Source organism: Physeter macrocephalus, chromosome 17 (assembly GCF_002837175.3).
Source record: "Physeter macrocephalus isolate SW-GA chromosome 17, ASM283717v5, whole genome shotgun sequence".
In the NCBI taxonomy this organism is placed as follows: domain Eukaryota; kingdom Metazoa; phylum Chordata; class Mammalia; order Artiodactyla; family Physeteridae; genus Physeter; species Physeter macrocephalus.
The window spans coordinates 27,683,157-27,706,274 of NC_041230.1; the positions used below are offsets into that span (position 1 = coordinate 27,683,157).

Genomic DNA, 23,118 nt, shown 5'->3' on the forward strand with positions numbered 1-23,118 from the left:
GCCAGGCGGCGGCGCGACCGATGGGGGCGGGGGACGGAGGCCGCGCCCCCGCGCCCGTCCCGCCCGCACCCTGCTGGGGGCGGCGGCCCGCCCCTAGCCAGCCAAGGCTCTTACGCGCCGGCAGAGGCAGCAGCGGGAGCGGCGCGGGGCGGAGCGGCGCGAGCGGCCAGGAGCGGCCCGGCCCGGCCCGGCGAGGCGGCGGCGGCAGCGGCGACGGCAACGGCAACGGCAACGGCGACGCCAGAGCCCGTGGGCGCCGTTCACGAGGCCGCCGCGGCCCGGCCGCAGCGCGGGGAGGCCTGGGGGCTGGAAGCCGCCGCTGCCGCCATGCCGCTGCTCTTCCTCGAGCGCTTCCCCTGGCCCAGCCTCCGCACCTACACGGGCCTCAGCGGCCTGGCCCTGCTCGGCACCATCGTCAGCGCCTACCGCGCTCTCAGCCAGCCCGAGGCCAGGCCCGGGCCTGGGCCCGCCGAGGCGGAGCCGGTAACGGCCCCGGTGCAGCCAGACCCGGCCGCGCTCGTCCGGCCGAGCACCGGAGGACCCCGGGCCCGCGACGTGGCCCAGTACCTGCTCTCGGACAGCCTGTTCGTGTGGGTGAGCGAGGCTGCCGGGCCCGCCGAGGAGGAGCGGAGAGGAGCGGGCGGGGGATTGTGGGGACCGCCATGTCACCCATTATCTGTGGGGGGCGTGGCTGGGGCCCGGGTCCTCTCCCCCCGGGACCCCCGAGTGCGAGGCCCCGGGGGCGGGGCCCCGCCCGCGTGCGCGCCACCGAAGGACCCGGTGAGGGGTTGTGGGGGTGGCTTTGGGGTCGTGAGGAGGGGCGGGTCCCGAGGGCAGGGTCGGCTTTGAGGGCCTGAGGAAGGGACTTTGGGACGCGGTTGGGGAGGCGCAGGGGGCGGGGCGCGAGGGGACGCGGCCGGCCGGGGAGGGTCAGGACCGGGGGGGAGGGGGGAGGTGCTGGGGTGGGTTGGGGGGAGAAGTAAACGATGGCGGAGCAGCGTTGGGGTTCTGAGGGACCACCGGGAAGGAAACAAGGAGCCCTCAAAGAGCGGGTTGACCGGGGAGGCTGGGACCGGCCAGTCAGTTACCCCGGCTATTTTATTAAACTGCGGAGGGAAGTTAGAAGGCTTTTCGGACTGTCAGACCCGGAAATGTTAACAGGTTTCCCACGAAGAGAGGGAAGAGACAATTCGGATGTTGAGCATAGGAGAATTTTAGGCATCTGGGTGTGTTCGGACATTCCTGTTTGGAGAGAGGCCTTTTTTTTTCTGTTTATTATTGTGATTGTTCTCTGGGTAGAACAAACACACAAACTGTGCTTCCTTTCCTGCTGCTTTTACCTGGTGATTCATGAAAGTTTCCTTTGATGTCTGAAGGCAGCCAAAACATTCGGAGTCAAGAGGTGTCTCTCCATTTGAACTCAGAATTTCTCCTTTTAGTGATCCATTTTAAAACACGGTTTCCAGTTTGTCTGCCAGTGTAAGATAAGCAGCATTTACAAGGCATAAATGCTGGTTTCACTTATTAGAACAGATAATTTCAGGCGGGTAGATCAACAGTATTTTGGCTTAAAAGCTTGGCTTCTACCTTGGCCTTTGAATGCCTCACGGAAACCCCACGGCGATCAGAAAAGTTGTTCCAGGACTGAAGTCTGTCCCTTGGATTTGCTGTGGTGTCTTGGGTCCAGAGTCTTGTCTTCTCCTGTAAATTCTCGTTTCGGGGTGAGCCGGCTGTAAGTGACTGGGATTAATATTCCAAGTATACGGAATGATACACAACTCATTTGTTATCATTAATCCCGCTCTGTGGGTGTGGATCAAGTCTCTTGGTCCTTCTGATGAAGAGATGAGTAGAAGGCAGTGAAGGGTGAAGTTCCATTCCTCCACTGCTGTGTAAAGCTGAACCTTACAGTACAGAAGAAGGGAGAAGAGAAAGAACTCAGCCACATGTCTCTTGTTTAATTTCTATTAAACATAGATTTTTAAAATCTATTTTTGCATTTCAGTTGGCAGGTAAACTGTGATGTGAAGAGTGATTTTGCCAAATGTTGAGATTATAATGTAGTCTTTTATATATATATATATTTAAGTATAAGATACAAAAAGCCTTTGAAATGGAACTGCTGTAGTATTTAACTACTACTAGTATTGTTTTATGACCTCCCTGCCCCCTCCCCTGAGTTTCTTTTTACAAAACTCATGTTCAAATTCCAAGGTTAACACCTCTTCATAAAACATTACATAAAGCCTGTTGATTTTCTGTGAAAATTATTACTTTTAAGAAAATTTCCTTTTCTTCCCAGCTTTTTCAACAGAGGTCTTGCCTCATGCGAGTTTGTAATTTCTTCCTATCTGCTGATGATTTTTTTCCTTTCTCAGTTGATCTTGCTGTTTTTCTTCCATCTTTCCTCTGTGGTTTTCACACTTATCTTGGTCTTTCTTGGTTCCTCAGACCCTCCATGTATGCATTGTCAGTTTTCCTCATCACTCATTACTTAAGTTTCTGCTTTAGTATACGAGTGGGAGTCAAAATCTCAAATGCCTTCCTCTGAGGCCTGCCAGATCTCGTTATTAGGTCAATATATGGCGGGGCCTTTGTCAGAATGGATCCTTTCTTGCCCTGCCCAAGGACACTCAGATTCAGTTTTTTAAAAACCAAGCAAGGGACTTCCCTAGTGACACAGTGGATAAGACTCCACGCTCCCAGTGCAGGGGGCCCGGGTTTGATCCGTGGTTAGGGAACTAGATCCCACATGTGTGCTGCAACTAAGAGTTCACCTGCCACAACTAAGGAGCCCGCCTGCTGCAACTAGGACCCGGCGCAACCAAATAAATAAATAAATATTTTTAAAAAAAGGCAAGACAAAACAATCAATTGATCTTTCTGCCAGTTTTCAAATCCTGCTAGATATTATTTTGCATATTGGAATCTCTAAAACTTATCTTTGTAGGGCATAGTTTAGATGAATATAGATACTGATATAATGTCTTCATTTTGATTAATGTCCTAGGTGATTTTAGGCATGTTAATGGTTGAGAAACTGATGAGAGAGAGGATGGGGTATGGGGTGAAGGTCAGATGATGTAAACCTTGCCTGCTCTGTTAAGGAATGTGAACATTATTTCATGGGCCAGAGGGTTTAAGTGGGAGTGGAGGGGAGGAGGGGCTGTCATGATGAGATGATCTTTTCAGGGGCGGGCCTATAGCCACAGTAGGGAAGATGGATTTATGTAGACTGGGAAGAGGCCAGGAGGTGTAGTGACCTAGGATTCCAGTCCCCAAGGAAAGTTCTCCAGGTGGCCCTCTGGCACTGACATTGAGAACAGGTGTGAGGGGAGGTTCCCAGGGTTGTTGCACTAACAAATACCCAGGTTTGACATGATTATTTGTTTCTTCATGTCTTTCTAGAACTTTCATTCCAGATTAGGTTTTATTTTGTTACTCACTTCTCGGGTAATTTTACATTGTTCAGATGTCACTTCCATTAAAGTACCTCCTGATTAGTTTCCATCATTGTTTTGAATTGTTCAGGTGTTTTTGGCTTTTCAACTTCATTAATCTTACTCATTAGTTTCATTACTTTCTCCTGTTTTTTTTTCAGTTCTGGTTTTTTATTTTTCTTTTTTATGTATTTGCTTTTAAAACTGTAAGAGCTGGACATGGTAAAATGGAGAAATAGACATGAAACAAGTTTTAAGGTTCTGATGACTTAATTATATGCAAATGAAGTAGTTTAAATAGAAGTGTCAAGGGAAAAAGTCACCAAAAACGAAAATGGATAAAAGTGAACTGACCATTGAGAGCAGGGATTGGCAAACCGTGTTGGCCTATTTGGCCTATTAGCTAATAATGGTTTTTACATTTTTAAAGTTTTTTTTTTTTTTTTTTCCGAAAGGAAGAATATGAGACTGAGAGCATGTGGCCTACAGAGTCTAAAAATATTTACTGTCTGATAGCCCATTAGAGAAAAAGTTTCTGACTCCTGCTTCAATGAGCCCATCTTCACATAATTACACAACTTGAGAACTGAAAGTAATTTACTAGGTTTGAGTCTTTATGAGATGAATATTCCAAAGATGATTAGAGAAAAAATGTTAGCTCCAGAAATGTTGGGGCAGCTGAAGAAAAAGACTAAACTTGTAAATAATAGGATATAAGCCTAGATAAACAACTTAAAAATATAGGAAAAATCTTTATAGTGGGGGGGAAGGAGATTGCTATTTGATTGCTTGCTATATGTATGCTGCATGCTTTGTATACGTAATCTCATTTATTTCCCTAATGTTGTGCAAAGGGGAACACAAGCATCAGTATAATAAGGGAGTTTGCATTACTGGCATTTTATACTTGTCACTGGGAGCCTACAGAAAAGTAACATTCCAGTTGTCCTTAAAGGAGGAGACTGATAAAAGGTGTGTTTTGGGGGGGAGGGGGTAGTTAGTGCTGGTGTTAAGTAGAAGACTAAGAAATACCCAGATTGATCAAGTCGACACAGTTCACAGCTACATGTTATACAAATATATATGATATGTATACATATTCTTTCTTTTTCATACACAGAAGGTAGCGTAGTAATCACATTTCTACACTTTGCTTTTTTTTCAGTGAGCAAGTTATCTTGAAGGTTCTGTATAATGCTAGTAAATGCAGAACTGCTGACTTAGTTTTCCTGGCTTCATTGTATTCTGTTGAATGGTTGTTTTACGGTTTATTGAACTAACCTCCCTGATGGACATTTAATTGGTTTTCATTTTTCTATTATAAACAGTGCTCCAGGGAACCCCTTGTGCTTAGATTTACTTACATTTAAGTTTGGATTCTGCCCACAAAGAAAGATTAGTTAGCTCTGTAGAGCAGAATGAGGTTAGTACTTTTACTGTGGTCTGCAAGGATAAAGTGAGGTGAGAAAGTTTGTCCCAATTCCGTTGGTTTAAATATGGGCTGAAGTGTTTCTGTAAGGATATCACTGGTGACCTACTGGGATCTGATTTGGAATTTTAATTTTTATTTTATAATGGAGTATAGTTGATTTAGTGTTGTGTTAGTTTCACGTGTACGGCTGAGTGATTCAGTTATACGTATAGCCATTCTTTTTCAGATTCTTTTCCCATATAGGTTATTACAGAATACTGAGTAGAGTTCCCTGTGCTATACAATAGGTCCTTGTTGATTATCTATTTTATATATAGTAACGTGTATATGGTAATCCTGGGATTTGCTTTTAAATGAGGAGTGGTACAATTATGTTTCTTTCTGTATCTGCAATTTTTCAAGCCTTTGTGAACTTTAAAATTGAGAATTTATTATATCTTTATTGGAATGATGATATTTGTGAAATTAAGACATTTTTCTGTAAGTAGAATAGAATAGTTAATAATTACTGAGGTGCTTTTAAAAACACTTCATTCATGATCTTAAAATAATTTAGTTGCTTCCAATCCTGTATAGCTTTCACTTTCACAAAAGTTCACAAAAGGTTATCTCTTTCCTTTTACATAAAATCCCTTTCTCATATCAGTTTACTTTCTCAAGCCCTTTTTCCCTTCTTAGCTGTGCTAATTTTTAAATCTTCCATTTATATTACAATAGGAAATGTTTATCTACGGGTGATGGAATTATGAGGGACTTCCACTTTTGTTTTTTTGGTAAATCAAAGATACAAAATTTTTATACCTCATTTTTGAACTTAGAAAAACTTAAGAAAACTTTTACCTGAGAAGTAATACTTTATTTCTTATTTTGTAACCCAAGGTGTATGAGAATGCTGTTTAGGGTAGAGAAATGATTAAGCGACCCTAAATTTGATTTCTCCTCTGTTGTTCTCGCAGCAGGTGGCTTGGTCTGTTAGATGCTTACCAAGTTCTGTGTCTTGTAGATCCTAAAAGCTCTTTGAGCGCAGGATCCAGATCACCCTCATTTCTCTTAATGTCCCACATGCCTTGAGCAAGTAGGTGCTAAATGTGTTGAATTTATTTCTTTACTTTGTAAGCCTACCTGCAAAAACAGGAAGAATTTTAAAAAATTGTTTTGTAATTAGGCTGGGGATGTTTGGCTGATTTTTAAAATCCTGTTCAGCTGGGGGATATGGCATGAAGGATTGGGGTTGTAGTTTTGTCTTAGGACATTTTTTCTTAATTAACATGATTGGGGTTCACATTAACTGGTTTAGAGCACAATGAAGATGAGCCTTTTAAACCTCTATTTCATCTCCTTAAAATTTAGTATTCTACACTATTTGTTGGAATGTTTTGAATAGGGCTGCTCCACAGGGAGTCATGTTAGGGAGGTGGGATGTTTTGGATAACTAATTTGGGATTTTTCCTGGCTATTTGAAGGATTTAATTACCAGAAGAGTTTCATTTTTCAGCACTATTTTTGTTTCAGTTCTTTGAAAATACATCATATACTTCCTTGCCCCATTAGACAGGCAGAATGTAACTAAACATAATTTAATCTTTTGTAATGAATCAGGGCTACCATTCATTGTATGTAATGCGTCAAGGCTACCAAAGGGCTGGATGGTGTGAAGCACTAAGGGGGAACCTGAAGAGATCTTAGAGAGTTTGCTTTCTTATCTTACTCTCTTCCGTCACCTTCCTTTTATTTACTTATTCTTAAAATATCATTTGCTTCTTTTAAAAGTAGATGGAAGAATGACCTGGAAAGAGGAATATGGCCACCTTCCTGTAAACTTAGTGAATCAAAGATTGAAGCAGCCTTTACGTTGTTGGTGTTTGTTTTCATTTGCTCTTGATAAAAGTCCTCTTTACCATCTTCATCAAGGTCCTTTTGGCTTTTTCAGGTTCTGTGGTTTTAGAAATCATTTGAGCATCAGTAATGTGATGTGCCACACTAGCCTCTGAGTCAGGGGCAGCCCACGTTTTCATTTTGTAAGCATTACCTTTGTTGTTTAGGTGTAAGGAGATCCCTCTCTTAATTACTGAGAAAGTTTTCCACTTGCTGGTGAAGAAGGCTTGGATTGTCATTGGTGTTTCATGGTTGCCTTTCAGTTCTCAGCTCTTCCTGCTTTTTCTCGAGTCCATTCCTCTTGAATGCCCCAGAACCTTTCCTTTAAGGCTAACACCAACCACAGATACCTTTTGTCCCATTGCAATACATTTGAAAATGTGTATGTTTTTGATTCTCAGTTCTTCATGATCTTGTGACTTTTTTGTGACCATCCACACTCTTCTCCACATGTCCTATTTTTCTGACAGGGCAGGGCAGGATGTTTGGGTGCTGGACTTCACTGTTCATGATAACTGCATTTTCTGGAAAAGTTTTCTTCTAGGCTGTCAAAATCTTAATGTAGGAAGTGATGTACCTAGGAGATACTTATGGTTTTTTAAGATGCATAGAGTACAAAGTTTACACACAATTCAGTTAAGACTGAAGGGGAAGATGGCCTTCTGGAGGGTGCATGCTGGGACAGGGCTCTGTGAATGAACTGCTGAGCTGGTGCCTCTCCTCCCCACTCCCATCCGTACCCTGCCACCCATAAAAATGTGCCCCTTCAAATATTACTTATCTTGTACTGGTAGAAAACTGGAAAGTCTCAGTCATTAGAAATGTTGGCTGAATTCCTAATATAAAATTTTTAGAGCTGCTTTTCTTTTTCAACAGAATGAAATAAACTTCCTTTCTTTGGTTTGTGTACAGGTTCTAGTAAATACTGCTTGCTGTGTTTTGATGTTGGTGGCTAAGCTAATCCAGTGTATTGTATTTGGCCCTCTTCGAGTGAGCGAAAGACAGGTAAGTCCAGATAGCAAGGATGCATTCTTGTGACCAGATTAAAGAAAAAATTTTTTGGTATAATTTCAAACTTACAGAAAAGTTGTACAAATAATATGAAGAACTCGTATACAGACTTCACCCAGATTCAGAGTTATTAACATTTTTCCCCATTTACTCTAACAGTTGCCTTCTATTTATATATACATATTTTTTGTGATCCTTTTGAGAGTAAACTGGGGACATCATACCCCTTTAACCTCAAGTACTTTAATATGTGTTTCCTAAGAGCAAGGACATTTTCTTATGTAACCATAGCACAGTGATCAAAATCAGGAAAGTCAGCATTGATGAAATACTTTATGTAATCTACAATCCGTATTTAATGTATCCAAGTTGTCCCAATATTGTTCTTTATAGCTATTTCCGCATGACTTTTATGAGGTAATTTTAAAAGAGGCTCAGACTTGTTTTAGTTTGAGTAGTTGTATATACCATTCTTTAGAATATGGGTTCTTTTCCAAAGGAATTTACTGAGAGATTTTAGTTTTTCACTTTGGAAAAGTGTATTAAGATTCATCATTCTACAAGCAACGTTCAGGTGAGATAGTCTGACATTTGAACATTACTCTCAGAATGCATGTATGAGCAGGAGGTGCTTTCATTAAAGAATTAATGCCACAAGCATACTGTACAGATTGGCAGTTCCCTACAGATTGGCAGTTCCCCAAGGATTTTAGTGGATGGAGTGTAGAATAGTGTGTTTTAAAGTAAGAATTTAGAACTGGCCTTTAAAACAATAACATACAAACAGAACTATATTGTACTTTATCTTATCCCAGTGGTAAGACACAGGAACCTACTACATTAAAAGCACAACAGTGGCCTCACCCCTTACATATCCTTTTCAACCCAAATCTCTTGTTATTAAATCAGCTGAGGTCCTAGTTTAGAGGTGAAATGCATTTACTGTGTGATTGAGCCCTTGGATGCTGTTAAGGGCAGGACTGTTTGTTTTCCCAGAAATTTTTCATTAGTGAGTATTCAGTACTTTCTCTAAAATATCGACTCCAGAGGTCTCCTGGATGGGATCAGTAGAACATAGAGGGTTTTTTGGTAGGATACGGAAGCTTTTTTTTGATGGCTTCTTTTGTTTTCAAGAAAAACTTATGACCTGTGGGCCAGAAATTGGTCAGGCTGGCAAGCAACCTAATTGCTGGTGGATTGATCTGGCACCAGTGGGCCTTACATACTGCTTTCTTTTTCCTAAAATGTTAAATATCAGTTCAAAATTTGCAGAAAACATAACCTTGGAGTATTACAGAGATTTTTCAAATACCTGGAGGTAATCATAAGGGGCACATTTGTCACTCAACTCTACTTTCAGTTTTTTCAGTATAGATCACGTCTTTCATGTTGTTCAGTGATGACAGTTTTTGACCAGTGTCATCCAGTAGCATTTATTAAGCGCCGTTTTGAGTTAGAATGCTATAGAATTGACATGGGTTTACTCTCTGGGTGCTTAACCTTCAAGGAATAGAGTAATGCTAGAGGCAAAGACATTGACTACCTAAAATTGGACAAATATTCAACCGTTAAGTGGCTGTGTAGAACAAGGAATTTTTTAAATGCACTTAATGCCTACTATGGCACTTGTCTAAGCACCGTACGTATATTAACTTACTGAGTTACCCCAACTATTTTATGAGATATACGCTGTTGTTATAAGACCAGTCTTATAGATGGGGAAACCAAAACCTGGGGATTGTAAGTAACTTGCCCAAAGCCACACAGCAGATAGATGGTGGAGTGAAGGTTCAGAGCCAGGACACAAAATGTTCTAGGTTCACTTCATGCTTTCCTGCCCCAGATATGGAAACAGACATTCACCAAGGATCCCTAGTTCATTTTCTTCTCTGAACAAAGGGTGTATAGTCAGAGTACAGTGTTTTAAAGTTCTCAAAATAACTCTTATCTTTAAATAGTCACATTATCAATTTGTTCCACATGTAGGTTCAGTTATTTCTGTTTTTATTTAATTTTGCTTTTCTTTCTAAGTTTTTGAATTTGTGAAACATTTCCATGGTTCAAAACTATACCTAAAAGTATACTTAGGAGCCATATTTTCATCCTTATCCTCTGCACTCAGTTGCCACCACTCCCACAGATGGCTTGAGTTATCTTTTAAAATCTGTTGGCTAGACGCCCCTCATTGCCCTTTTTTTTCAGGATAGTAAAGATTTTTAAAACTAGACATCCTCAGTGTAAGAAAGAGTACAGTGAAGCAGATATACTTCTGTAGGTGTGTACATTTATATAACTTCTTTGGAAATCAGATGGATGTTACTTACTAGAAACCATAACAATATCCGTAAGCTTTGATTCTATAATGCTGAAAAAATCGAAACTTGTACAAAGATATTCATTGCAACATTTTCTGAATGGTGAAAAAAACGTTTCGGTGTCCATGTGTAACCACTAAAGTGGTCTATTCAGACAGTATTCATTGGCATTGGTAAGGTTCTCACAATATAAGTGAAATAAAAGTATACAAAAATCAATGTTTTACATTTAGGAAGAAAACTGCTTAAAAATGTTAAGGCATCATTTTTGTTTTACTTTTCTTTGTACTTTTTCATACATTATTGATTATGGCTGGCAAATGAGCATATGTTATTTTTGAATCTGAAGGATGTTTAAAAAAAAAAGGAAGAAGAATGTCCAGTCTTTTTCTTTTGTTTGTTTTAAAAATCTAGAGAGTAGAAGTATTAAAAATGATACTTGTAGCTCTCACCATTCTTTTTTGTTTTGTGTTAGAAGTATATGTATTATTAATACATAAGGTACTAAACTAATATCATTCCCCTTTTAATGGCTAAAATTTCATAACTAAGGAATTCAATCCAAAATCTATAGATTACTTTCTAGGTGTCTTCCCTTTTTCCTCCAGAGGGCTCATTTTTTCTTTGCCTTCTATTGATATTTTCCTGTGGACAAGTGTTAGGAAGCTGAGAATAGACTATTTTTTCCTTAGAAGCCAGCTTTTGTTATGTTACCTTCTCCTTGAATGGGTTAGGTATAATGGTAATCACCTTTATAAATATTTTTATTTTTAGCACCTCAAAGACAAGTTTTGGAATTTCATTTTCTACAAGTTCATTTTCATTTTTGGTGTGCTGAATGTCCAGACAGTGGAAGAAGTGGTCATGTGGTGCCTCTGGTTTGCTGGACTGGTATTTCTGCATCTGATGGTTCAGCTCTGCAAGGACCGGTTTGAATATGTGAGTTTTTAGCCAAGCTCTTTTCCTACTTAGGCACACATTTGCCAGGTCTGAATTGCGTAATATGAATGAGCCGTGACACACATGTGCAGGATAGCTCTCCCAGGGAAGGCTCCTGGATCAGGTACCTCCTACCTGTTTCTTGAGGAATTTTCTGCAGCAGCCAAGGAATGCAGGAGCAGTGTCCCCTAGGGAGGTTTCCTTCCCCTCCCCAGTAGTGTTGCATTACAGCCCACGTGAGGTCAAATCACCTACACAAACTGTTTTGATCACAGTGCAAGGAAACCTTAATATATAAACTGAAAAAAAGCTGGTCTCTTCCAGATGTTTTCTGTTCTAATCTCCTTCCATTTTCCCCCTTCTTACTCTGGTTCTTGGGGCCCTTCTTTCTGACTAGCTTACATTGTTTCCACCGTAGGCCAGGATTGAAGTAGCTCTCTTGGCTTCCTTGGTCCCTGGAGAAGTGAAACTTTTCTGTCTGGGTACAAAATCTGCCTCTTGGCTTCAGAGTTGTGTGGGTGAACCTTCATTTGTTAGTAGCCCCAAACTAATCTCGTGGATCCCCAGTAAATGGACGCCTACAATCCTGCCCCTCCATTAAACCCACTCCACAACCCTGCTTGCCCCTTTCTTTACCCAGTCCTCATGGACCATGGTGGTCCTTGCACGTCTGTGTGAGTTAATCTCAGTTCCAAAGCCTTTAGCTGTTTCATAATTCAACCCCCATCCCAGGCCATGGACAGAAGCTTCTAACCTCCCTGACTGGTTTGGTATCTACACCTTCCTGCTCGGGAGTCACAGCTCCAGGCCTTCCTTTCCAAGCTGTATACTGTTAACATAGCATTATGATAGTAGTCAGTCGGCACCTGGATTACACTTTAGTTGTCCTAGCCGTGAATGAGCTAGGAAAGTCCTCCCAAGTGACTTTGAGGGATTAGGGCTAGAACAAGATTGTGAAAGAACACAACAGAATGTGGTGCTGCCCTGTTGAAGTTGAGTCCTGTTGAAGCTAGAAGAGAGAATTACATTCCTTTGGCAAATTGTTTCTAGAGGCTTATAATCCCACCGGTAGGAGGATCCTTGAGAATTTGAGATGCAAATATAATGTATATTGTTATATTCCATAAATTAAATGATAAAGATCTCAAAATATCAGCTCATACTCATATTTAGGTTGGTTGGAGAATTTTGACCATCTGGTAATGGGATACTTTTCTGTGCTTCCATTTGGCCATGCGGCTACACAGAGACCTCCAAGCAAAGACACCAAGGTTAATCTTGAGTTTAATTAACACTGCCATGCTTAGCCAGGTTTAATTAACACTGCCATGCTGAAGAATGAGCTTCCTTCTCCTGTTTTGCATTTTTAGCTTTCCTTTTCTCCCACCACACCGATGAGTAGCCACGGTCGAGTTCTGTCTCTACTGATTGCTATGCTGCTTTCCTGCTGTGGATTAGCAGTTGTCTGTTGTGTCACAGGCTACACCCATGGGATGCACACATTGGCTTTCATGGCTGCAGAGGTAAGATGCAGAGACGGGCTTTTGCTCTGATTATGTTCCTAAGTGTTTTCAAGGAAGTTAGAGGATTATTGACAGATTATTTTCACCCACGGTGGATATCTGGTCTTCATTTTCTTTTTTTTTTTTCTTTTTTTTTGCGGTACACGGGCCTCTCACTGCTGTGGCCTCTCCTGTTGCGGAGCACAGGCTCCGGACGCTCAGGCTCAGCGGCCATGGCTCAAGGGCCCAGCCACTCTGCGTCATGTGGGATCTTCCCGGACCGGGGCACGAACCCGTGTCCCCTGCATCGGCAGGTGGACTCTCAACCACTGTGCCACCAGGGAAGCCCTGGTCTTCATTTTAATAAGCATTTTTTGAGTTCCTTTGTTTGGGGTTGGGTATTGGTACTGATTGCTTTTACATATATTATTTCACGTAATCCTTGCTACAACATAATAAAAAGTACAGTTGACCCTTGAACAACGTGAGTTTGAACTGTGGGTCCACTTATACATGGATATTTTTCAGTAGTAAATTCTACAGTACTACATGGTGCCTGGTTGGTTGAATCCACAGATGCAAAGGAACTGGATACGGAGGCCCGACTATAAATTATACGGGGATGAACTCCCATATTGCCCAAGGGTCAACTGTAATTATTTTTGCCGACATTTATATACTGCTTACTATATGCTGGGGATTGTTCTAAATACCTTACATATATTGACTCATTTTATTATTCCTGTTTATTAATGGGGAAACGGGCATGGAGGGTGAAGTGAATTGCTTAAAGTTCCAAAGTGGCAAAAGTAGCACAATCCAAGTTCTGTGACTTCCAAGTGGGAAGGGTTTTCTCCTTAAGATATTGTAACAATGATTGGTAACAATTAGTAGGGAAATATCCTGTAATTGGTTATTTTAGATAGGCCATAAATTAAGATTTTATAGAATAACACAATATATATGCAAACTGTGTTCATTGTTTTGAAAGAATAATCTGAGATATTCATGTATATTTTAAAATTTACTATTAAACACTTTCTGAAAATAGTAATTTCTGTTTAATAGAAATCAAATATTTTGTATGTTCTTTATATTCAGTGGCTATATTTGCTTATTTCCTCAGGCCAAAGGCAAAATACTTTTATCTTGTCCATAATTGCTATTATTAATGGAAAAAAAAAATAATAGATACCTAATATCAATATCAATATCAGTAGATAACTAATACAAAACACTAAGTTTGAACTACTAATTGGGAATTGTTAGAATAGGGTTAAAATTTATTTTGCTTAATAGCATTCATTTCAGAGTATAATATAGTAGTATAGAGTATAATATAGTATATAGAGTATAATATAATATAGAGTATAATATAGAATATTATAGAAAAATAAGGAAAGAACATTTAAGTACTTAAAAACATTTGCAATCCTAGTTGAATACTTTCTGTATGTGAAAGGTATACAAATGTAAAAAAATATGTTTAAAATTTTATTTACTCTGACATTAGTTTGCTTTAGATATATTTTACTATAAATCACCATTTGAATGATACTGGGTTTTCCTTTTTTGTTTCTCTAACTTTTAATTAGTATTAGGCCAAAGTTTGAAAAAAGGTATACCTAAAATTAAAGACATTTAAAATAGGTCTGTTGGGTCATAGGGCATATTTTTATTTTAGCTCATTAATTTTTTTAAGATAATTTATGTTACAGATTTGATATTTTGAACTAAATCATATTTTTATGTTTATAGTGTTTCTCTTCTATGTAAAATATTTTCCATTTGTAAATGAGAGTTTCCTGATCTCAAATGTAAAGAATGTTGACAGTTTCATTCTGCTAGATTAAGAAGAAATTTTTCTTAGTATCAGTTTCTTTAATACAGAATACTATGAGGGTCTTATTTTGTTATTGATTTCCTTCATCTTTTTTCTTCTGTGTGGGTGAAGGGGGTGCAGAAAGCATTATATAGAGAGCAGGGATTCATATCTAGGATAGTAGTACCTAAGCTGTACCTTGGGTATAGGGTCACCAAGTATTCAGACACCCTCTTAGGATAATCAATTATGGTGACTTAATGCAGTATAAAATATAAGTGATTGTCAAACTCAATGACCTCAAGATTGTAGAAGGCATGCCCAGGAGATGGACAGGTGTAATTGGTTGCCACCTATTAACAGGAAAAGGCTCAATAAAAGTTGTTTCTAGGTCATGAAAATATTCCATGGAAATTTGAAGCACATGAAATAAAATGGTTGGTAACTTGCTTTTTTTTCTTTCAGTTTTAATGAGATATAATTGACATACAGCACTGTATAAGTTTAAGGTGTACAGCATAATGACTTGACTTACATTTGTTGTGAAATGATTACCACTATAAGTATCATCGCATATTCATACCCCCAAAAATGTTTTTTACCCTGTGATGGAAACTCTTAGGATTTACTCTCTTCACAACTTTGAAATATACCATACAGCACGGTTAACTCTAGTCATCATGTTGTACATTACATCCCCAGGACTTATTTATCTTATAACTGGTACCTTGTGACTACTCTTCTCTAAGTCCCCCACCTCCAACCTGATTTTTAATTGAATTGAGAACTTTTATCACTTTGTAAAAGTAAATTTGGTCTGAGCAATCCTAAATTTTACTAAAAAGAAAAAAATCTCTCTTTTTTAAAATAGTCTCTTCTTGTGACAGTGAGGACTGCTCATGTGATTTTACGGTGAGTAGAAATTTGGGAGGGTGGTGATGGAGGTCTACTCCTACAGTTGATTTCAAGATACAACATGTAAAAAGTTTATAAAAATGTGATTGTAGTATATCATGTTTAAAACAAATTCAATTGTAACAGTAAATCATTAACATGAGTCTTCTCTATTCACTGCAGATATGTAATTCACCTCTGGGACCTCAACCACGCAGGAACATGGGAAGGAAAGGGAACGTATGTCTATTACACAGATTTTGTCATGGAGCTCACTCTGTTGTCCCTGGACCTCATGCATCATATTCACATGTTGGTAAGTTTCCCAGAAGGAGCTGTAACAGACAGCTAAATTTTTTAGAGTCAGGAACCCTGTTTAGTGCAGGGTTTAACAGGTGAAACATTTGTGGATGACCCACTTAAAGACTGTAAAAACGATGCAGTTGTCCCCCCCCGGCCCCCGCTGCTTTTTTTTCTTTCTTTTTTTTTTTTTTTTTGGCCAACGGGCGTAAAGCAGTATGGAATGAGTTTGGTTCCCAGCTCAGGAGGTGTTTGCTGTCTAGGAGACGTAGGTGACTCTGCTGACCAAGTCAGTAGAAAATTGTTTTAGCATGAAATTAAGGGAATTCCTCTCCTCATAGTTTCTGTGGCTTCTAATATTTAACAGTTACTTTTTAGGTGGTAAAGGGAATTCCCACAGTGTTAGCTACTTCATGGATTCATAAATTTTCTATCTTTGTAATTAAAAACAAAGTCTTTATTCTTAATTCCTCCTACTTCATTGTTTACATTTTCCTTTGGTGTGCAAGAAATCACCATGCTGAAAACCTGCTTCATTGGTTTAGCACTTCAGTGATCTGTGAATGGTGAGAATCAACATATTTGGTGGGCAATTTATTTAAATTGTAAGCCTATCAAAGTAGCATTTAAAAATTTTGGGGTTAAACGTAGCGCATTTCTATAAGTCTACTTTTTAAAAGTAACTTTCAAAACATACTTTTAAAAATAAAAGGCCCCCCCAAACAAATATCCAGAGATAACTGTTGACATTTTGTTGTGTTTACTGCTTCTTTATATATTCAAATCCATACATTCATCAATGGAGATTGTGTATTGGGCATACAGTTTAGGCTTTTTGTAGCTAGTATATTATGTACATCTTCCTATGCTAGCAACAATTCTTCTAAATCATTTTAATACCTTTAAGATAAAACTTCCACCACATAGAGGTGCGGTGATTTAATTGAAATGTACCATACAGCACTGTTAAAACTATAGTCATCATGTTGTATGTTCTATCCCCACTATGTATTTATCTTATAACTGGAAGTTTGTACCTTTTGACCACCTTCCTCCTATTCCCCCACCCCCAGCCATTGAACAACCTGCTCCCATAATAGAATATTTAGATTGTATTCAGTTGTTTGCTACTTCACATCTTTGCGTACCTTTTTTTGGTCACATACTAGTTTTTTTAAAGTACTTTTATCCTTTTTTCACTTAAATATTATTTTCCCATGTAATTAATCTTCAAAATGTTATATATAAAATATAATAATAGGTTGTAATTATATTTTATAATAAATATAATGAGTATATAATGTTACATTATATGAGTTTACAGTATAATTTTTCCCCTACTGGGCATTGTGTCCATTTCCTGATTTTCTGCTTTATAATTGCACGGAGGGGGGCATCATTTTGCATAAAGCTTTAAAATTTCTGATTAGTTCCTCAGGAAAGATTGCTGGTGATGGAATGACTAGGCCAAAGAGCATGTACATTGTTCAGGGTAGTGAGAGAAATATGTGCATTTGCTTTCTGAATGACTGCTCCAATTCACCTTCACCCACAATTCAGAGCTTCTGTTGCATACCTCACTCTCAGCAGTAGCAAGTTCACATTCACTTTTATTGTATATTTTATCCTCTTTCCCTCTTATTAAGTTATTTGGCAACATCTGGTTATCCATGGCCAGCTTGGTCATCTTTATGCAGCTGCGTTACCTGTTTCATGAGGTACAACGTCGAATCCGCCGGCACAAGAACTATTTGCGAGTGGTTGGAAACATGGAAGCCAGGTAAGTAAGCACAAGTTGACGTTGCTCATGTTGACTCATTTGAGATCTTTAATAATAACAGATCCCAGATTATATGAGAACCTGCTTTTGTAAACTGTTAACGGAATGGTGAAGAGTATAGGCTCTGGAGTCAGACTGCCTGGGTTTGAAGCCCCACTTAGTTGCTGTGTGATTTTGGGCAATTTACTTACCTCCCTGTGCCTCAGTTGCTTAAGTCTAGGGATGATAGCAGAACCTTCTTCCTGGAACTGTTGGGAGGATTCAATGGGATAATGAACGTAATATTACTTAGAACAGTACTGGGTACATAGTACGTGCTCAGTAAAGGTTAGGTTCTTTTATTAGGTCATTATTTTTATCATCTTTTTTTTTTTTTTTTTTTTTTTGCTGTCGCCGGCCTCTCACTGTTGTGGCCTCTCCCTTTGCGGAGCACAGGCTCCGGACGCGCAGGCTCAGCGGCCATGGCTCACGGGCCCAGCCGCTCCGCGGCACGTGGGATCTTCCCGGACCGGGGCACGAACCCGTGTCCCCTGCATCGGCAGGCGGGCTCTCAACCACTGCGCCACCAGGGAAGCCCCCCATCATTATTATTAAATGGATGTTTCCTTGGGCTTCTGCCCTTTTTCTTCCTTACGCATGCGTGCTCACACACACATACTCTCATACTCTTAACCTCAGTGGAGGAGGTACTCACTTGCCATCCTGAGGCTAAACCAAGCCTGAAAGTGTGAGATCATGGGTATCCTTTTTGTGTCCAAGGGAACAATTTGGCTCTCTGAGGGGTCTTAACTCCTCTGATTTACCCAGAAATGTTCGCTTAAGTCATCATCACTAACAGGAGCCATTGTTAAGGCAGAGTCAGTTTCTATGTATAGATTTCTTGCTCTTTGGTGGGCTATGAAGAGAATGCAGGTGTAATGTTTTTCGTGGGTGGAGATTTTTTACTGAACACGATTCCTCTGTAACTGTGCTGTTAAAGGTGAAGTCTGTGAAGTAAGTGGTGCTCAGTATTTGTGTGTGGGATTGACGGAGATCCCTGCCAGTTGCACTTTGTTTTTTTACAGGTTTGCGGTTGCAACTCCAGAGGAGCTGGCTGTCAATAACGATGACTGTGCCATCTGCTGGGACTCCATGCAGGCTGCGAGGAAACTGCCCTGTGGACATCTTTTCCACAAGTAGGAGCTTTGCAGAGGGCCACATGGGACTGGTGTTCTGTCCAGGGGCATGTGGGTACTTTTTGTGCTGGGGCTTAAGACCAGCCTTAGCCAAGGAGCGGGGACATTCCCTCAGACTGGCCGTGGTGCTGGTACTGAGTGGGATGGGGAGCCTGGGTGTGTCTTCCTTATTCCTCAGCCTCTTCCCTACACGGCAGGACTGTTCCCCACTCACAGGTTGCCATCTTAGCTTCTGGGTGTGTTAGCTGTCTTCGTATTCCTTCTCCATTTAAGTTCTGAGATATAGCAAATACACCTGTAAGACTTAAAGGGGTTGGGGGGATCCTTGCTTTCTAACAGCTTATTCCCTATTCTTACCCTGGTGAGAATATATATCTTTGCATTTTGCACATGCCCTAAGGCAACATAAAAAAGCACACCAGGGAAGTGTGCTGAGATGGGGATCAGACGAGAAGCACTAAGCAGTCCAGAGCTGTGACTGTGTTACCAGGAATTACAAAATGGGATCTTCTGCAAACCTTCACAACTGGACTAGATCTGTGTGTGGTACAGGCTGTTCCATTCCCAGGGAGTCCTGTTGTCTCTGTGTTGCAGTCCTCACTGCCTTACATTATTCATTTTTAGAGATCTCACAGGAACTGTGTCTGTTTAACCTAAATCATTCTGTTTATAGATTGGATGTTTTTGGTGTTGATGGACCTTGAGGTATCTTTTGGCCTTTTGTATCTGTGGTCAGTTTTGCTTATTGAGAAAGTTATAGTCTTTACACCTTTAATCTTCCTTTCCCAAATAGTTTTTCTTCTCCTTTTTAATGTTACAAGGGCTTTGGAGCTGGATTATCAGTAACTCAACACATTTATTGATTTTTTTTCCTTTTTTTAATGTGCTGGGTGCTGTGTTGGGTTCTGGGGAATTAAATTAAAATGACAGATGTGGTCTTTGCTTTCGCGAAGCTTTCAGCCTAATGGAGGAGACTGACATGAATTAACCACGTGCGTTCATGAGCATGTGATGATGAATTGAGATAAGTGCTCTAAAGAAAAGGAACGTGGTCCTTGAGAGCTTGTAACAAAGGAACCTGACTCCCACCTGGAGAAAGTGACTCTTGATGATGAGTAGGAGTTAAGTCAGCAGAAGAAGGGATCAGGTGGGAGAGCATTTGAGACAGAGGGAACATGTCTGTAGCAGGAGGGACTGTGGCGTATCCAAGGAATTAAAGAGAACCCGTGTGGCTGGAGCTCAGAATGTCAGAGGAGGAGTGGTGTTTGCTGAGGCAGGAGAAGCAGGCATGAATGCCCCTGCAGGGGCTTGAGGGCCACTGATGGGGTTAAAGTGGGGGCTCGGGGTCAGGGATGCAGTTTGAAAAGATCAGGGGAACTAGTTAGTAAGGGCTGCAGTGGTTCGGGTATGTGCTGAGAGGAGTGTGGATTGGTGTGGTGGAAGTGGAGCTGGAGGAGGGTGGACGGACGTGAGAAGGATTAGGAAGCACGTGGTGCTAGATTGGCTGTGGGAAAACGAGAAATATGAGGCATTGGGGATTCTCCTAGTTTTGCAGCTGTGCGACTGGATGGATAGTGGTGCCGATTGATGAGGTTGGAAGACCAGAGAATTCACACACATTTCTGAAAAAACTTTCAGGTAGTTCCTAAGGAGCTTGGGGACAGTTTGGAAGACTAACTCCAAAGAGAGTGTATTTCACCCCAGAAGAAATGTTTTCAATCACATGATTAGATTAATTTTAGGATTTAATGTTTTTGGTTGAGGCAAAATTCACATGACATACAATTAACCATCTTAAAGTATACAATTCAGTGGCATTTAGTGCAGTCACAGTGTGGTGCAGGCCACCGCTCTTCTCTAGTTTCGAAACTTTTTCATCACTCCAGAATAGTACCTCATACTCATTAAAGTAAATCACTACCCATTCCGATGCACACATGTTTTAAATTTTTAATGAAATCCGGTTTACCTGTTCTTTCTTTGGTAGGTCATACTTTCAGTGTCAAATCTAAGTCCATTGCCAAATCTGGGGTCATGATAGTTTTTTTCTAATAGTTTTATGGTGTTAGCTCTTACATTTAGGTCATTGATCCATTTTGAGTTAAATTTTGTACATGAAGTGAGGGTAAGGGTCCAACTTCATTATTTTGCTTGTGGCTGTCCAGTTGTCCCAGCACCATCTGTTGAAGAATCGATTTTTTTCCCCATTGAATGGTCTTGGCATCCTTGGCAAAATCATTTGTCCATAGATGTTTGAGTTTATTTCTGGACTCTCAATTCTGTTCCATTGGTCTATGTGTCTATCTTTATTCCAGTACTATGCTGTTTTGATTACTGTAGCTTTGTAGTAAGTTGAAATTGGGAAATGGTGCATCTTCCACCTTTTTCTTTTTTTATATTGTTCTGGTTATTTGGGGCTCTTTGCAATTTTATTTGAATTTGAGAAGCCGCTTTTCCATTTCTGCGAAAAAGGCCATTGAAACTGAATAGGGATTGCATTGAATCTGTAGATTACTTTGGGGGAAGATTGCTATCTTAACAATATTGTTTTCCAGTTCATGAACATGGGATTCCTTTCCTTTTATGTAGGTCTTCTTTAATTTCTTTCAGCAATCTTTTATAGTTTTTAGTGTCAAGTCTTTCATCTCCTTGGCTACATTTATTCCTAGGCATTTTATTCTTTTGAATACTATTGTACATGGAATTTTTTTCTTAATTTCTATTTTGGATTGTTCATTGATGGTGTATAGAAACATAACTGATTTTTCATGTTGCTCTTTTTTTTTTTTTTTTTTTTTTTTGCTGTACGCGGGCCTCTCACTGTTGTGGCCTCTCCCTTTGTGGAGCACAGGCTCCGGATGCGCAGGCTCAGCGGCCATGGCTCATGGGCCTAGCTGCTCCACGGCATGTGGGATCCTACCGGACCAGGGCACGAACCCGTGTCCCCTGCATTGGCAGGCGGACTCTCAACCACTGCGCCACCAGGGAAGCCCTTCATGTTTCTCTTTTACTGTGCTGCTTTACTGAATTTGTTTATTAGTTTTATGGTAGTTTTTTTTTTTTGTGTGTGTATTGTTTAGGGTTTGTGTTCCTTAGGAATTTGTCCATTTTTTCTGTATTATCTAATTTGTTGGAGTACAATTATTTCTAGTATTCTGTTATAATCCTTTAAATTTCTGTAAGGTCGGTAGTAGTAGTCACACTTTCATTTCTGATTTTAGTTATTTATGTCTTCTTTTAGTCTAGCTAAAATTTGTCAGTTTAGCTTTGATGTTTTCAAAGAACCAACTTTTGGTTTCATTGATTTGCTCTTTTGTTTTTCTATTCTCTGTGTCATTTATTGCTGCTTGAATCTTTATTATTTGCTTCCTTCTGCTGGCTTTGGGTTTCATTTGCTCTTTTTCTAGTTCCATAAGTTATAAAGTTAGGTTGTCGTTTTGAAATCTTTTTTCTTGTTAGGGATTTTTAGCTGTAAATTTGCCTCTGAGCATTGCTTTTGCTGTATCTCATAAGTTTTGGTATGTTGTGCTTTTGCTTCTGTTTTCTTTTGTCTCAGAATATTTTCTAACTGCCCAAGTGATTTTCTCTTGACCAAGTGGTTGTTTAAGAGTTAGGATTTAATTTTTAAAAAACCTGTCTGCCTGGGGTTGAGTGAGCAAACAATTGTTAGGATCTCTTCTTGGTTTGCTTTACTTTATAGCTTTGGTTAATAGATTGGGGCAGGATTGTATGATAATCTATGACAGATTCATTTGCCATAAAGCTAAATGTCTAGATTTCAACAAATTATAGCTAGATAATTTGTTTCTGTAGAAGATGTCTTTGCAAGATTTCAGAGTCCGGTAAATATTTAATTACATTGAATTGTCATACTTAGACGGAGAAGAAAGAATCCTTCAATAGAATATTATTATAGTTATATAGAAATACAACTTGTTTTTTCTGAAGTTTGGTTTCTTTAGCTGTGGAAGTTTGGCATTTTTTTTTTTTTTTTCCTCCAAGGAAGGCAACTATATCTATCTGACCAGTTGTACTCACTTGGAGTTTTTAGGCTATTGTACATAATGTGGGAAGTTTTTGCAGAATATGAAGTAAAATTAGATTTGCTTATGAAAAGTGTGTCACAGGTAGCGTTATTGGAAGGCAAGGATTTTACACATTTTGGTAGTCTCCCACAAGGCTGATTTTACTAGAGGTGTGATTTAAGTGTGTTCATTAAGGGGAAATGAACTTTAAAAAATATAATCATTTATTTGGCTAATAGTTACAGGAATTATAGGTACTTTATTGTTTCAAAATGTGATAGAGTTGAATGTACACATGCATTATTTTGGAACATTACTGTCATACATTCTTCCAGCAGAGAGATAGTAAGAAGTAGCTTCATCTTGACCTCTGGGAAAGTTTTGGTACTTAAGTACCATTTGGTTGCTAGAGACTCCGAGGATCATCACATTTTGGTGAGGTTCTCCTGTGTAACCTTATATGTGCACATGTTCCCAGATATTAAAAAAGAAAAGACACAGAGGAAGTGAGCAGTTTTATTCAGTGTCTCATTGAACTCTTAGAAGAAAGATAATATATTATTGTGGAACAGAAGGCCCCTTGAAATCTTAGGAGAAAGATAAGTATT

The 23,118-nt window shown here is 39.9% G+C and overlaps 1 protein-coding gene across 1 annotated transcript in view; it reads left to right on the forward strand.

Moving 5' to 3' along the window:
* The first annotated feature begins 204 nt into the window (after nt 1-204).
* AMFR (autocrine motility factor receptor) overlaps nt 205-23,118 on the forward strand; it is a 38,966-nt gene continuing 16,052 nt past the window's right edge. The window contains exons 1-8 of the mRNA XM_028477726.2: nt 205-594; nt 7,660-7,752; nt 10,848-11,012; nt 12,383-12,535; nt 15,208-15,248; nt 15,414-15,546; nt 17,177-17,310; nt 18,375-18,485. Coding sequence (XP_028333527.1) covers nt 328-594; nt 7,660-7,752; nt 10,848-11,012; nt 12,383-12,535; nt 15,208-15,248; nt 15,414-15,546; nt 17,177-17,310; nt 18,375-18,485 — 1,097 coding nt within the window. The 5' untranslated portion in view covers nt 205-327. The remainder of the gene's footprint in view (nt 595-7,659; nt 7,753-10,847; nt 11,013-12,382; nt 12,536-15,207; nt 15,249-15,413; nt 15,547-17,176; nt 17,311-18,374; nt 18,486-23,118) is intronic.